General features: G+C 42.3%; 1 protein-coding gene across 7 annotated transcripts in view; it reads right to left on the bottom strand.

Moving 5' to 3' along the window:
* RASGRP3 (RAS guanyl releasing protein 3) overlaps positions 1–16,952 on the bottom strand; it is a 108,271-nt gene that overhangs the window by 25,423 nt on the left and 65,896 nt on the right. For 6 of the 7 annotated variants that reach the window (XM_059188618.1, XM_059188613.1, XM_059188617.1 and 3 more), the window contains exons 3-10: positions 14,114–14,308; positions 13,020–13,122; positions 11,750–11,812; positions 11,034–11,165; positions 10,119–10,266; positions 8,260–8,433; positions 7,558–7,674; positions 5,084–5,359 (exon numbers count right to left, since the gene is read on the bottom strand). In XM_059188618.1, the coding sequence (XP_059044601.1) occupies positions 5,084–5,359; positions 7,558–7,674; positions 8,260–8,433; positions 10,119–10,266; positions 11,034–11,165; positions 11,750–11,812; positions 13,020–13,122; positions 14,114–14,183 (1,083 nt within the window). In that variant the 5' untranslated portion in view covers positions 14,184–14,308. Of the gene's footprint in view, positions 1–5,083; positions 5,360–7,557; positions 7,675–8,259; positions 8,434–10,118; positions 10,267–11,033; positions 11,166–11,749; positions 11,818–13,019; positions 13,123–14,113; positions 14,309–16,952 lie in introns of those variants that run through there. The other variant, XM_059188619.1, reaches the window with a different exon arrangement.

Below are 16,952 nucleotides of genomic sequence, written 5' to 3'. Positions count from 1 at the left end.
GGATCAAATGGAATACCTCATGGGAAGTACTACACAGGGGCCTTGGTACACAATGAAATGTCAAGAAAGTTTGTTTGGTATTGCAGTATCTTCTCATTTGTCAGAAGAAGCCAGAAATCTGAAGTTTTATATGAAATACTCAATTTTTAAATATTAGCAACTAATTTTAAAAATTTAAGATTACATGTCAGCCAAATAAAACCCATCTGCCATGGGCAGTTGCCCACCATTTTGTAAATTCCATAATGGAAAACTCTACTGGCCTCTAAGCCTCAAGAAAACAGTTAGCCATTTGTCTTTTCTGCCTCTGTAACCCCCCCCCCCCCATGGCTTGCTGCCTTGCATTGTGAATGCTACATAAACAGAAAGAAAATCAAGTGACTTCTTTCTTCCAAATTCTTTGTTACCAGGAGTTATTCTGGACTTTGATGAACCTGTTCCTGTCCTCCTAATTAGGTCTCTAGTGACTGGCACTGACATCTGCTGGAGAAGGGATGACAAGAGTGCTAGTACATCTGTCCAGAAACCCAAATAACCACATGCTATGCAAGGGAGATGCTCTTTCAAAAGACACAGAACATCCTTGAGCATTTTCTTTTTTTTTTTTTTTCATTTATTTATTTTCAGCATAACTATCATTTTTTCACCACACCCAGTGTTCCATGCAATCCGTGCCCTCTATAATACCCACCACCTGGTACCCCGAGAATTTTCATATAGCACATGGACAGATACCAGATCCAATAATGGAAATATCTTCTCCAAACCTTTGCTCTCTATTAGTGGTATTGTGAACCTGGGCAAGTCATTAACCTTCCTGGGGCTCAATCTCCCAGTCTATAAAATGGGAAGCATAAATAATAAGTCCCTCCTAGAACTGATGTGAAGATTAAATGAGCTAACGCGTAACCAGTGGGGTTTGTTTAGTGGGCCATACTGATAGGTTTCCAGCCAAATGTCACTGCACGCATCAGTGAATGTGAAGCTGCCCCCTGGGTTACTCCTGCCAGCTCTCTGCTTCCCCAGCCATGATCCTACCTCCGTGCATTCTCTCATCTCCTCTGGGTTTTATGTCCTGCGTAGAGTAACCTGTTGTATTTCCTATATGCCTGTATTTTATAATTATAGGCAGTGGAATTTCAGGAATGTTTGCTTGTGTCTAACATATTCTGAGTCTCATTGTTTTTGAAATATGTCCTGAGTCACTGTTTCCGTTTGCTGCATTTACATCAAAGTCTATCAGCAAAGATGGTTGTGGATTTACTCTGTACATTAAGACCACATTGCCTTGATTAGAGAATTATAAAATAAAACACACTTGGTCATCAAACTATCGCCATTCACCATTTTTGCAATTCTTCTTCTTCTTTTTTTTGGAAACTGTAAAAATACAGGGGGCTTTCCAGATATTTGCATATACTCAGAATGGTAAAAGTAACTGATAGATCTAAAAATACTATGAAAAGAATCAGACGATTTCATATGCCATGAAGCAAGAAGCATTGCTTTTAAAGCTTCTGGTTCCAGGACTGGGAGGGATGACAATGGAAGATGCCTTCTCTAGATTGTCCCTGAAAAGGGGAACAATTCAAATCCCAACAGTGTAGTGCTGGGGTCCTAGTTCCTTCACGTGCTGGGTACTTTTCAGGGGATAAGTTTACAATGATAAAAATGGCATCACAGTATCTGACTCATAGATTTGGTTCTGTAATTAACTCCTTCTCTGAATACCCATGAAGAGGGAGAGAGAGACTATTTAATTTTTTTTTTTAAGGATTTTATTTATTTATTTCACAGAGATCACAAGTAGGCAGAGAGGCAGGCAGAGAGAGAGCAGGAGGAAGCAGGCTCCCTGCTGAGCAGAGAGCTTGATGTGGGCCTCGATCCCAGGACCCTGAGATCATGACCTGAGCCGAATGCAAAGGCTTTAACTCACTGAGCCACCCAGGTGTCCCTAGACTACTTAAATTTTTACAGATGCAAAATAAAATAAATGTCAGCAATGTTTCCACATTACGGAGTAAGAGTCCATGGTTGAGGAGAGGTGGAGTGCCCCCACCACTCCATAGCGGGATTCAGAAGTTTGCCATTTGCAAGCTTCTTGTCCTTCAGAAGTCTGTTTGTTTCTTTGTAAAACACAAAGGGTTAGGGGTTGAGGTTACAGGCTCCGGTCTGCAGAGGCTAGCTCCTAGGGTGTCTGTGAGAACCTACCAAGGAGAAGTTCGTGGAAGCACTGTGAAAATGCAATCAATTATTACAGGAAGTTCGCACACTGCTGTGCAGCTCCCTGCCTGGGGCAAACACTCAGTAGTTCTGGATCCATTGAAGAGTCCTAATTTGCTGTTCTCCAGGGCTTTCTATTGTGAATTGTCTTCCTCACCAAGGCCGTGTTTAGAAGCAAACAATCACTCTGGGCAAAAACCTGACCCAGAGTCTTGGGGCTTCCCAGGCCTTTGCATGCATTTGGGTAGCTTCCGTCAATCAAACGGTTCTAATCCCAACACATGGGTGCTCCGTGAAATGCCCCCTGGGGTCCAGGGAACCCCTGACGGGAGTCTCCTCTATCCACATTGAAGAGATTCATCCGTCGGTGGCAGGAAGAAGGAATGCGTGTTCCTGTGCCCTGAACCTTCTCCTCGGTGGTGGGGAGGACAGAGGGATGTGGGCTCTTAAGCAGGACCTGGCTTGCTGATGAGTGCTCAGAGGGGGAGCTGTGCTATTGAGGGAACCACGGGGCTGGAACCACAGAATCAGACTGACACCGGCTGCCTTAGTCTCCAGGCTCCCCCCGTGCTTATATCCAGAATCACAGAAGTTTAGAGCTGGAAGAGATCTCATAAAGGAGCACGGAACCCTTTATGAAAAGTCCAAAGTCAAGACCAAACGAAGTAACTGCACACCCAGAGCTAAAAAGCTAAATCTCCCACCAGGGATCCTTGCCCCTGCAGTATACTAACAACCCTGCTCTTCCTAAACATGGGGCTTGGTGGCTCCTATATACTCCTTTAATGGCCGAGAGAGAGTGAGAGAGAGAGACTGAGTTGGCATCCTCTTTCTTTTTTCTTTCCTTCCCAGAAAAAAAAAAAAAAATGTTTTCTTCATCCTTATTTCTGGAGTTCAAATTTTCCATTTGTACCTGAAAAGTTTCATTCAAAATCCTTTGATACCTTCCAAATAGCTGTCATTAGGGTGCTTGCTGCATTCGTGACCCAAAATGTATTCCCCTTCTCCATCACTGTCTTTTTTTTTTTTTTAAGATTTTATTTATTAGCTTGAGAGAGAGAGCTTGTGTCAGAGAGAGCATGAGAGAGGAGAGGGTTAGAGGGAGAAGCTGACTCCCCGCTGAGCAGGGAGCCCCATGTGGGATTCGATCCTGGGACTTCAGAATCATGACCTGAGCTGAAGGTAGCCACTTAACAGACTGAGCCCCCAGGCACCCCCTTCCATCACTATCTTTTGTGTGGATGAGAAAAATGCATGGGCACCTGTTCGATGATGCTCTCACAGAGCCGCCTGGACACAGACATGGGGAACTCAGGCCAGTCTGCAGACATCACCTGGGTCTGTGGGTTTGCAGTCCGACTGGGGCTGCAACTCTGGTCACTTATTCATGGAAACAGATTTACATGGCAAATGATTAATAAATGCAGGTGCCTGGTCTATTGTGAGGGTTTTTTTCCCCCAATGGCGAACGTCTGCGTGTTTACTGTTTGTCATATAGATTCAGCCCCAGGAGATTCATGTTTCTGTGCGTTGCCCACTTCTGCTTTATACTAAGGTACAGCTGGCTTTACGACGTGCATTTAGGGGGTTCTGTTCTTTGGTAAACAATTATGTGCTCTAGGAACAGTCTATGAAAGGTCTAGGAACCAACGCTCTCATTCCAATGTAGCAGTAGGGGATTTCAGCTCTCAGAGCTTCAGAAAGTTATTGTTTTCATTTTCCATGGTCATTACGGGAAAATAGTCAATTCGGTGTTGCAGCCACAGGTCAGAGGCTTCAGTGTTATAAACCCAAACAGGGAAGTTGCTTCTGCATTTGTGAAACGAGGGTGAGAGAATTTGGTCATGCCTCTGCCCCCTGACAAAGCAGCCGCCAGTGGGGAAGGCTCTCTTCTCTACACCTGTTCTCTCTAAAAGCGCTAGGACCTGGTGACCCACCACAGAGGACAAAAAGTATGATTACTGGGTGAATGTCTTCTGTCTGACCCCTTCATTTCTAGATACAGTGTTCATCTGTTGAGCGCCTAAATATGCCAGGTACTGTGAGAAGTGCTGGGGAGATGGGCTGTGTCAGGCAGGTAAACAGGAAAAGAAATCTATTACCGAGTGATACCGCCTATGGTTAAGAAAGCATAAAGGGCAAGAGCCACACATGTGACCGATGTGTTACTGCTCTGGAGAGGAAGAGAGAATGCTCCAGAAAGACAGAGGCTTTTGAATTTGAGCTAGTCACAGGGGTGGGTAGGAAAGGGGTTTTCCAAGAAAGCGCAAAGGCCAGGAAGCAGAAGGCAACAGTTCACAGTGGAAAGTCCAGTGTTCCTCAAAGGCGAGCGTGTTGTGGGAGCAGGTGATGGCAAAACAGGCTAGATAGACAATGAGTCTGGAAGGGTCTCCAATGCCAGGTGGCTTTGGGGAGGTTGGCGTTAGGGGCAGGGAGATGATGGAGGAGGTCCTGACATTACCCCAGGCTTCAGCTACGGTTGTGCGGGGCGGGATGGGGGGCAAAGGGAGGCAGATGAGATGAGCCATGTAGAGGGAGGGAATGAACAAGACAGGTGTGGTGAGGGAGAGTGAGGGGCTGAGAGCGGGAGGGGCTGAGAGCGAGAGGTCTGGATGCGGAGCTGGAGCGGTGCTGATTAGGCTCCTCCAGACAATGGGAAATTTCTTGGCCCCAAGATTGCAGTCTCAATTCATGCTGCTTATAGGGCTGGGCTCCCCTCCCCTCCCCCACTCTTGCAGATCTCTCCACGTCCACTGGCCCAGCATGCAACCTGGTGAGTGAATGGCCTGGATGTTCCTGTACACCCTGTGCAGGGAGGCACGGAAGAGTCCTGAACACAAACCCGGTCCCTTGAACTCACCGTGAGCAGGTTGATCAGGTCCATGTTGGGTTCTAAGTGGTGGGAGGCGTTCTGCAGGGACACCAGTTCACTCAGGGTCACGGAGAGTTGGTGCATTTTTACAATGTTCACTTTGTTGTCCTCCGTCCAGTCTGGGAAAATGACGTGGACTGCTATCAAGTCTTTCAAGTGCACGCCAAGGATGGGGATCTTGAAGCCCTCGCAGTCTGCAAAGGCCCTGCGGTAGCTGCAGTAATTGCCGTTGGAGGAGACCAGCTCTGTCATTTCGTGCCAGTTCTGGGAACGGATGGGAAAGGAGAGGTTTCAGTTTTCCTGTCCGCCCACCCCCGTGTGCATCTGCTGTGTGCAGCTAGGACATTCCTCGGCCACTGAGAGAAGCATCGATCGAACCAATACTGATGCAGGGAAATATTAACCTGGGAAAAGAAAATTAGAGAAATGCACTGGGCCTGGCTAGGAGAGGGGCAGCCTGTTCTATTTCACTGCAGAGCAGAAACCTCCCTGCACCTCTACCTGCCTGCTGGCAATGTCAGGATGTTAAATGACATCAAATAGCTATAAGTAGTTTGCAATTCATGGAAATCTTACAGTCCACAAATATAACCATGTATCCTATTAAAATATAGTAGGTACTATATTGGTGTGTCCTAGTTGTTCTAAGAAAGTTGCATTCATGGTATTACTTGAAGGTTCATCTGGGACAGGATGGGGTAGGAGGAAAAGCCACACTTAGGTGTAAGACAGCTAGGGGTTTGGGACAAGCATGACCTTGAGCAAGCAACTTCATTTTGAGGGGCCCGAGTTTTCTTTTCTGTAAGAAGGAAGAATTCAAATAATTTTCGAAGATACACGAGTGGTTCCAAGCCTCTAAGAGCCTCTACTGAATTCTTACTCCTCACAACATGTAAAATGTGTTTTGCTCTTTACTTGAAATTCATTACAAAGACAAAGGATATTAAGACACTAAGATAACGAGCCTCTTTATGCTTTGAATGAGTGTTTTAGGTCAGACAGCTGTGTATCTTGGCTTATATCCTGCTGTTTATTGTTAGTTGCCTAACAGCAACCAGACCTTTGTAATAGACCTCAATTTCCATGGGGCTATACTTTCTCCAAATGGCCCATGTAACTGAGGGAGCTGCCTCCATTCCCAAGTCCAAGGATGGGTTCTGATTTACCATCATCCCAATTCTATCCCCTCTGGTTTGTGATTGGTTCAGGAGCACAGACCTAAGCTAATCAGTACATTCTATTTCTCTAGCCACTGTGATTGGCCTAGTGATGAGCATGGAACTTGAGGTGGGCCAAGCTGCCTAAAAAGAGGTCTTTCATTCCACCCGGCAGGGCTGAGAGCTTTCTCTATCTCCAACTTTCGTGAACAAGAGCATATCATTTATGGAACACCTGGGTGGCTCAGTCGGCTAAGCTTCTGCCTTCAGCTCAGGTCATGATCCCAGGGTCTTAGAATGGAGCCCCACATTGGGCTCCCTGCTCCGTGGGGAGCCTATTTCTCCCTCTGCCTGTCGCTCTCCCAGCTTGTGTGCACCCTTTCTCTCCTTGACAAATAGATTTAAAAATCTTAAAAACAAACAGACAAACAAAAAAACCCAAAGCATCACTTTCTTGCTGCTACAGATGGTCTAATCAGGAAAGAAGGCAGTCTAATGAAATGAATAAAAACCTGATGCTCCAAGGAAGACAGAGCTACTGAGCCAAGAGCTCTGATCAGACCATGCTTGGATCTGGCCCTGCCTCTGGACTTCCAGGTATGTGAGCTGACCCATTCCCTTACTGCTCCAGCAATTCCCAGATTTTTTTAAACTTATAACTGAAAAGGGTCCTTACTGATAGAGCGAACTCCACACTTACACTTACAAGGAAATCTTTTCGTAAGGATGCAATGTCCTTTTTCACTCAATAAGGAAAAATATTATTCTAGTGGCCTGGAAACCAATGTGGCAGAAAAAGCTCAGTTTGGGAAATGATCACTGTTTTTTCAAAAATATATTTTTTTCCCTGAAAACTCATCTATCAATCTGAGGGATTTCTGGACAAGGTCTACACCTGCCTCTTCCTTTGTCTCTTTCACCATGCTGAACACAGGGCCTTGAAGAGAGCAGGTGTTGAACGGCTTCATTTGAGGAGGGTAGGAATGACTTGTCTTATTCATCTTGTATCCCCTGTGTGTGTCACGGGGCCTGTCACACAGTAGGCATGAAATGCACACTAGTACTTACAACTGCAGTACGTTTATGGTATTCACGGCCTTCCTACTGGGACACTTGCCACCACTTCCGATCCGGTTTTTCCAGGCAGTGTGGCTACTCCTTTCCTATTTAATTCTCCATGTGTAACCAATCATCACCTAAGAAGAAAACTTCCCCCTCTGAGTGACATTTCTTAGGAGCATCCTATCCCTAAACAACTTACAGATGAGTTTTTTTTACTTAAGATTAGGATCTAATCCACTGTACCTTTGTAACTTCTGAAGAAAGATGAGAATGGGTCTCCTTGAGGCGTGAAATGGAACTGTGACTAAGGCCTCCCACCACCGCCATCAGAGTGTTAAAATTTTTAAGCTGGAGGAGCTTCTGCAATAAAAAATTTAAAAAAAAAGTTAACATCAATACTTTGTAACAATTTTTCAATTATTCTGATCTATCTGAATTACAGGTGAATGCGTGCACCATTTCAATAACAAAGAAAAATGTCATCAGTTTAAAATGAAGTACAAATGCAATTCACCAGAAAAATATGCCAATAATTTTACCAAAAAAATAGTTATAGTAAGTTCTTCTAAGTATTGCCAATTAAAAGCAATCTTCTCCCATGATAGCAGTATGAGGTGTTCACCAGATATTAAGAATACTTTAATTGTCCTTTATATTGCAAACCCCAAATTTCTTCAACAGCTTTTCTCTAGAGTGAACGAACGTTCCTTTAAGAACCCTGTCCAAGGGACACCTTGGTGGCTCAGTTGGTTAAGTGTCCGCCTTCAGCTCAGGTCATGATCCCAGGGTCCTGGCCTGAATTGGGAATCCTTGCTCAGCAGGGAGCCTCCTTCTCCCTCTGTCTGCAGCTCCCTCCTCTAATGTTCCCCCCAACCTCTCTCTGACAAAAGCCTAAACCCCCTCCCCCCAAAAACCCAAAACCATCTAACTCCAAGACATACATACCTTGGCAACGTTGATAAACTTTGTAATGACTTCTGCCCTTTGCTGGGGGGTTGGTTTGCTAAGAACCATCAACTGGACCCACTTAGAGATTCCATTAAATAAAGCAATAGATCTCTCCAAGGTTGGGTTATTCTCCAGACAGCCATGGATGACATAGCTTTGGTAATCAGTGAACTAGTAAAGGAAGATTCAGAGACTCTGAATTAAAAGGGAGCCTTTGCAAAATCAGAAATTAGAACGTTGGATGGAAGATGTGGGATATTGTTTCATAACAACAGAATGATTTCTTTCATTTCACATTCATAATGGCATCTTACACATTTGAATATACATGTACCCTTCACATATTATTTTGCTGTTTCACTCCCCCATACACAGATACATACTTATACATCACAGCGTCAGGGGTGGGGTGGGGAGGGACAAGATTCCAAATCACATTCCAGTGAGTCCCAAATTTGCCAGATCGTGAGATTCACCGGGGGCATTTGTGTTATAACCTCTTGGTTTCTGGGAACCCTCGAGACCTAAAGGATCAATCTCCCGAGGAAGAACCTAAGAATCTCCATTTTTCAGTCATTGGTGCTGGTGATTCCAGTGGTCAGGCAAGGTTGAGATACAATGGCATGCATTAAAGAAAAGAAAATGGGGGCGCCTGTGTGGCTCCGTACATGATCCCGGGGTCCTGGGATTGAGCCCTGCATTGGACTCCCTGCTCAGTGGAAGGCCTGCTTCTCCCTCTCCCACTCCCCTTGCTTGTGTTCCCTCTCTTACTCTCTCTCTCTCTCACTCCCTGTCAAATAAATAAATAAATAAATAATCTTTAAAAATAAAGAAAATGAATATATATATACATATATATGTGTATATATATATATAATGATTTCAAGTCAGAATAATTCTGTAAGGTTTTTTCAAGAAAAAAAATAAAAACAGCAGTTGAAGTAAGGTAGCTCCTTAGCAAAACGGACACCTTTTCAGGAGGTCACCATGGATGTCATCAAATACATACGAGCCTTCCATCATATAAACAATGCAGCGGGTTACCTCTCATGGCCTGCTGGTGGAGAACCATGAAGGTCCTCTCCAAGTAGGATTATTTATTGAAAAGAATCTGTGTTTCAGAAATCCATACTTCTAATTTCATGTTCTTCTTTGCAACTAATAATATAATTAACTCCTTGGCATTTTGGAAAAGTAGGAAGAAGAATGGCTGCCCCAGAGCTTGGTGAGACAAAGGCTGATTATGAGCCACTGCAGAAATATTATCATAACAAGTGGATAGAGAGTAGGTGGCTAGGAAGAGACAAGAGACCATACTCAGGAGGAAGAGATAAGAGGTGGAGAAGGAACGCTATCAAGACAGAGTAGGAAAGAAAGGTTTAATTCAGGACCTCCATTCTTGGGAAAGAAACAACCTAATGGAAGATTCTTATCAAAGCCTACAACTCTTATTTTCAACCTACACCCATAATTAGGCATTTACAGAAATCCCAACCTAAATAAAGATTTCTTCCCTCAAATGAAGGGCCTAGCAAAACACATTCACTTGGGAGAAGTCGGTGGAGCTCCATAAACCTTGAATGGTTAAATCTCCACTGAGTATTCAGAAAAATCATGCTTTAATCCTATGAAAGGAGACATTGAAAATAGCGACAGATATATAGCTCCTAAGCCATAAACTAAAGACAGGATAATATTTATCTTTGGTTAAAAGGGATTGTTCCTGTGAATTCAGGGCACTTTTCCAGTGGAGCACAATGATGGGGCTGCCAATACTTCAGAGTATGAAAACGTAGCTCTTGGGAAAGTTGGCATGGTGGTTGTTATCCTTGGAAGAATAAATGTCAGTTTCTTACTGAGATCCTTCTAAAAGATTTATGCTCCAGAAAAGTGAGGTGCTCAGCCAATTCAATGGGCTCCAGATGGTCAAAGAGCAGACAGGCTTTTCCCTTCTTGGATACTTTTTTCCTCTGTGTGACTCTTCTCATCCAGTCATAGGAAGGACTATAAAAAAAACAGTGAGTCTGGTCAATGTGCTGAAAGGCCATTTCATTCGATGGAAGTTATTAACCTACTGACTCTGTAACTCTTGGCCTGCTTTCAGGAGCAAAATACACGCCCTGTCCCTCATATTTGAAGAGAAAACCACTGACCCATTGCCAATAGAACAGAAACTTTGAGTTGTTTTTCCAGACAGGGTGGGTTTGCACTGATCCATCAAGAATTTCTTACTTGCTCTTTCTTATGACCAGTGAGGTTGGGATCACAGGGGAGAGGTTTGGGTTAGGTATATAAATTTGTCAGATTATCAATAAATAGGATGGTGATTTAAGGCACATGAAAGCTACTAGAAGTTGGTTCTCACACTTCAGCAACATATGGATGATCTGAAAGGCTTGTGATAAAGACAGAGGTCTGACCTCACTGCCGGAGATTCTGATTAACTAGGAATGAACCTGAATAATCTCTATTTTTAACAACATCCCTGATGATTCCTGGATAATGCCACCTGGATCAAGATTCTTGAAGAAGTATTCTAGGAAAATGGACTAGAGTATGAATGCCCACAATACAAGAGCTTATCTTTGCAAGACGGATAACCATACTTAGAGTCATTAAATAGTTTTCTCTGTGGCAAGTTAATAGTAGATATAAAATGTCAGTCTCATTAGCACTGAGTTCCTAATAACTGAGTTAACCAGCAGGGCCACACCACTCCCTCCCCCAACAGTGGGCTCATTGTGTTGGAAAGAAGCGTGAGCCACTCTTACATGCTGGATATGTCGATGAGGCTGATGTGCTTTTCATACCCTAGTTGACTAGCTACTTCCCGAAACTCTTCAGTCATACGGATCAAACCAAGGTCCAAGTTAAACTCTGCAGGAAACTTGAGAATCCAGTACCTGAAAGGCATTAAGTAGTTTTGATGAAGAGAAGATTTCAAGCTAGATCTTTATGGATAATGTTGTATCATTTTCCAGATTACAATTAACAATGAACCCAGGACTGTAACCCAAATTAGCAATCTCTTATTCCCCACCGATGACACAGAGTCTCACTCTTCCCACCTTCAATTAAGGACCCAAGCCTACCACTCCCACTCTGAGCCTCTCTTTCTGACCCTAAGTCCTGAACATCTGGACTTGTACCTAAGTGCTGAGACACAGCTGAAATTGAACGCTTCTCCCAACCCATGGCAACTAGATGGGAAAGCATATGGTGGGAAAATAGAAAAAAAAATGAATTTACTCTTTCCAAGAGCTAGTTTTATTCCCTAATCACATGTGCTACTGCTTAATCTCTAAAAGAAAGATAAATTCTACTCCCAGGAACAGAGGAAGGCCAATTTAAACAAAATCAGTAAAATGGGGTTGGGGGTGGGAATCTGAGTCAATTCTATTGCCAAACTAGGTCTACTGTCTGGGGGGAAAGAAATGGTCAACAATTCCAGAACCATCCGCTGCAAGACAGTTACATGTATATTTACCTCATGAAGTAGCAGATCTTTAACCGAAATTCATCACAGGTTTCTCCACTGGCATCTTGATACGTGCACTAGTTAAAGAAAAAAATCCCTGCACCAAGGTCCTTTGCCCACACCTGCATGTCTCTGACCAATTTAGATGAATTCCTAATACAAAGGCCATAGTGGGGACATCTGGGTTATGTGGGCGTTCAGATGGGGAGAGAATGGGCTCTGATGATGTCAGCAATGAATAATCGTCACCTACACACTAATCCTCAATATTGAGACCTGGGGATTAGGATCTTGCTCACTTTCAGGAACCTCTGTTCAAGGCGAATGTCTTCTTACCCTCTCAGACATCCCCCCTGGCCCTGAGGTTGTTGGGAGGATGGAGGGGAGACGTAGGAAGTGAAGGAAGCTTGCAATGAGCAGAAGGATGACCACATGGCCCTAATAATCAGACCTTCTGCCTTTCAGGCTCCTCCTACCCCATAAGGCTTCCCAGTCATCTGCAAGGTCCCCTAGGCTTGGAGCAGGCTGAGACCGTGGGAACCAATATTAGTGGTTGCATAATCAACATTAGATCTCTGAGAAGAAAATCCCCTTTTAAATCTAAGAGTGTTTTGTCATTTTGAGTCATTTGGCTTTCAGTCACCTTTTAGTACTGTTTTATGTTCAAAGGTGGTAGACTATTAAAGCCCTTATTATAGAACGGAGTCTCTAACTAGGGTTTTTCCCCCCTGTTTGTTTTTGCTATTATATCGAAGGAAATCTGAAATTATGATCAATGAACAGATTCCAATAAACTGCTAGAATGTTCTTTGAGTTTTGTAATCAAGGGAAGATGTGAAAATTCAGGTGCTGTTTGTTCCTGAGCCAGATCGCGTTATTTTGGCTGGCATTTTCATATGTCTAAACTGTATCCTCTACGTCCATCATTTTATCATCCCAAAAGGAATAAATTAGGTCTGGAATCAGTGTTGACTATTCTTTCATTGTACTAACAGCAGAAATGTTTAAGTCAAGTTAGAAACAGTCAGCCTACAGCTTCTGTTTCATTTTGTATCTAGTGATTATTTTTCAGTAGAGCCAAAACATCCAGATGGATAGTCAACTGTTTGGTCCATCATCCAGATGTCTTGTCTAGACATCTATATATATCCACAAAACAGCTGGAACACTGACTAAAGACTATTTATTCATCTTAATTTACCGGCTTTTGTTAGACATTCTATCTAAATACAGAACTTGATTTATGATTGTAAAAATTACACAGTAGTTGAAAAGATATATGCAGAGAAGTTTTTCTGCCAATTCAGTGGAAGATAAATACCATCGGTGCATCAGTAGAACTATTCTTGGCAAATAACTATTATTCAGCTCTCCATTGTCATCTGTTAAAAAATAAAATAAAATGAGGGGTGTGGAGACAACAGTGCACTCTTCTCTTTTTCTAATACCAGTAGAGAAACATCAGTGTCAAAAATTTCTCATAGACCCAATGATTGTTTTCCTCCTCCTTCCACTGGCTCTTCCTTGCAAGTCAAGTGGATGGACGGGGGTGGGTGGGGGGGTGGGGGGAGGTTCACCCTCCCTCTGGTGATGGATTACCAGATTCGGCAAACCGAAGTACAAGACACTTAGTTAATCGAAATTAAGGTAAACCACAGATAATTCTTTCGTACAAGTATGTCCCATGCATTATTTAGGACATGCTTACACTAAAAATATACTTTATCTGAAATTCAAATTTAATTGATCTCCTGTATTTTATCTGGCCACCCTACTCTGGTCTAACTCTTCCTGTAACAATCAACTTAAAAAACAATTAAAAAACCATCCACTTTATGACTCTGTTTGTGCAAAGAATAATCTGAAATGCTGAGGTGGATATGTAAACAACATTAGAAAGCATACAGCTATAAAGTCTGTAAACTACTAGGAGAAATAAGACATACATGCAAAGGTAGAACACAGCAGATTATGCTACTTGTCTGAGTCGAAAGACCGAGAAACGATCACAGTACCATGGGAAAGTCACAAAGAGCTGTGGGAGGAAGCAATCAGCATTCCTGACAGTGGAGATTAGGAATGGTAGAATGAACATCTGACCGGCTTCTGAGATGAGCCCTGAAGTAGAATTTCAGTGAAGGCACAGAGGTAGAAAGATGCAGGGAATATTCCAGAAACATTAAAGTGGACAGGATGCCTGGCATATTAACTATGGGCATGGAAATGCACATGGCAGTGTTACTGGGGAGGCAGACTGGAGTCCATCAAAAAGGACTTAAATGCCAAAGATGGAGACTGAATTCTGTTCCATAGCATTCCGATTAGGGAGAAGTGAGAGTATCAAGGTACATCAAAGGGAGAAAGGGCTCATACCAAACATCTCAATGCACGTTCTCAACAGTTCATCTAAGGTCGCTGCTTTTCCAAGTCCACTTGACCCCATGGTTATTTAGCTGCTGTCAAAAAACTAGATACATTTTCAGCATCAAATAGACCATCTCCATAATCACGTGACTTGGTAAGGTTTGTGCCACTAATGGTGTCTGTTCTCAGTCATACTTCAAGACTCTAAAGAAAGAGGAAACGGAAGTTATCAGACTAGAGTTCAGACCTCATTAAGGCATCACTTTCCCACATAAAAAGATAAGGGCTTCCATGACTGTATCTTTCTAGAAGAAAAGTCTCCTAGTGAGAAAGTCCATCAACCACCATGATGGTCAAATGCCTGCTGAAGTGTTCCTTCGCATGGAGGGCGCCCCAGAACGACCAGAGTGTTCTGTGAGGTACCATTCCATTCTGCAGCTGACATTTTCTGGATACAGTATCTTACACTTTCTTCATATTCTTAAGTGATAAGAGAGCCATTCAAGAACATTATAAACGTTACTCGGCTTAATATTATTACAAGTATATAGGAGGTAAATTTTAAAGTGCAAATATATTGATATGCATCATCTGCTGTGATCATATAAACATTCAACAACTAATTTAAAAAATCTTATTTGCCTGATTTCTCTAATAGTAACACTAATAGTAGTAGTGAAAGTATTAACAAAAACCAACTGAACACACATTCTGTACCAGGTGCCATACCAAATGCCTTATGTGTATTATCTAACTTGACCTTCATAATAATAACATTATGGCCAACACAATGATACTTCATAACAAAGTTAACTAACAAAAGTAATCATTATTCCCAGTTTACAGATGAGGTCATGGGATTTGCAGAGATTCAGCAACTGGTCTAAACCTACACAATTAGTAAGGCCTAGAATCAGGACTCCATTGTAAAATAAAGTTTTTACTTTCCTTTCTCTCCTTTCACTGCTCTCTCAAGTAAGGATATCATAAGCTGTCATAATTTTGTCCCCTAGTCAGAAAGAGGACATAGCTGAATGAGCGGTCACCTAGGTAGAAGAAAAGTGTGGCTATGACAGAGGTCCTATTTTACAGCACTGTCATGGGAAAAATGGGAATTAGAAACAACCTCTTAGAGTTCCTCATACTGAAAGTATTGCTGTTGGAAACATCACCATTTTATTTTACAGAGTACCTGTGACAAGTCTATACAGGGCCTAGGGAAGAGAGAGGTTATCATGATGTAACAAAGTTATCAATGTTGGGTGGTTTAATAGGTAAATGTGGCCACTGGGCATTAATCTCACAAACTGTTTGAAGTCAATGTCTATTTTGCTTTCAAAATTTATTTATTCAACTAGTAATCATTGAGTACCTGACAAATACCAGGCACTGGGCTAAGCGCTGAGGCCGGCAAGATGAATAAATCATTGTCCCAATCCCGTCTTCAGTAGGCTCAAAGTCCACTTCAGAAAGCAAACACATGAACGTATAGGGAAAAAAACTAACGTCCACATACATGGTTTTGTTAGTTCAATCAGACCACCAAACAGTGATATTTGAGTGGATCTGCACACTAGGCATACAACTCCAAGGACAATTTTTTACCATGTATGATTTCTGTGTAAAAACCATATTCTTGTGCTGAAGGTGCCATGCTCCAAGCATAAAAAGTCAGATTATTTCACATGTGCGGTAAAAGTAACAGAAACACTGGATCAGGGCTCTCCCACTTCTGCTGCTCAAATGATTTGTGAAAGGGAAATACTAAAGATGTCTGGGACCACCTCTTTTTACATCTCTTCACCAGGTTACCTTATCGGTGAGACCTTTCCTGACCACCCCACTTAAAACAACAAGACCTCTCTCCCCACACTCACCTCCTACTTAGCATGCCCTACCTCACCTCCTGGATTTATTTTTCTTCATAACAGTTATCCCCATATGACACACTATATATTTTACTAGATTTGTTTTGAAATCTCTCTAGCGCTATAAACATAAACTCTATGAATGCAGGGATTTTTTTGTGTTTTGTGCTCTGGTGGACTCCCCAACACCAAAGATTTTGTCCCTCAGAGAGAAGATACTGAGAAAAGCAATTGATGAATTAATGAAGAAGTGGATGGATGGATGAAGAAATGAAGAAAATAAGGAAGTGTAAAAAGTTTGCCTTTTTAAGTATATATTTGTATGCACGCATGCTATAAATTTTTTAGTTTGTTTTAGTAAACAGCCTGGAACAGGAGTTCCTGCCAGCTTTCTAGACTTAATAGAATCTCTCTGTATTCATAATAAGAACTTTATATCTCTTCCAGGACATTTGGGAGCAACAATTCTCTTATTTCCCTAATATAAATTCTCCCAATCCCATTAAAAGTCCAGATTGGACAACTGACAGGTTTGATTCTCCTTCATGTCTGTATAGACACTTTTTATCTTGTTAACTCTTGTTACTGGATAGTAAATATATTACTTAGAACCAAGAGCTTAGATCAACTAAACTAGATTCTCAGGGCAAAACCAAAATTATTCAGCTGATCTACTTGAGGAAGTTATTACCTTTCCATAAGGCGTTGGACATAACCTCATACCAAAGACCTGTCACCATGTTTGGAGTTAGATTTGTGATCCGCAATAAAGCCAGCACCTGAGAGCCAGGTGGGCCAGACTACTCAGTTAAAATCTGTTTCTGCAGTCAGGAGATGTGTCTGTGCCTCTACTTAGCATTCTGTCACCTGTACATGTAGTTGAGGTCTCATTTCAGATGTGTGGCTATTATTGTGTCTACAACTGATTTTTTCAACAGTAAAGCTTCTTTATTATAAAAGCAATATATATTCTTCATTTA

This window comes from Mustela lutreola, chromosome 9 (assembly GCF_030435805.1).
Source record: "Mustela lutreola isolate mMusLut2 chromosome 9, mMusLut2.pri, whole genome shotgun sequence".
In the NCBI taxonomy this organism is placed as follows: Eukaryota; Metazoa; Chordata; class Mammalia; order Carnivora; family Mustelidae; genus Mustela; species Mustela lutreola.
The sequence above is the reverse complement of the archived record's forward strand: the minus strand, read 5'-3'. Positions and strand labels throughout refer to the sequence as shown.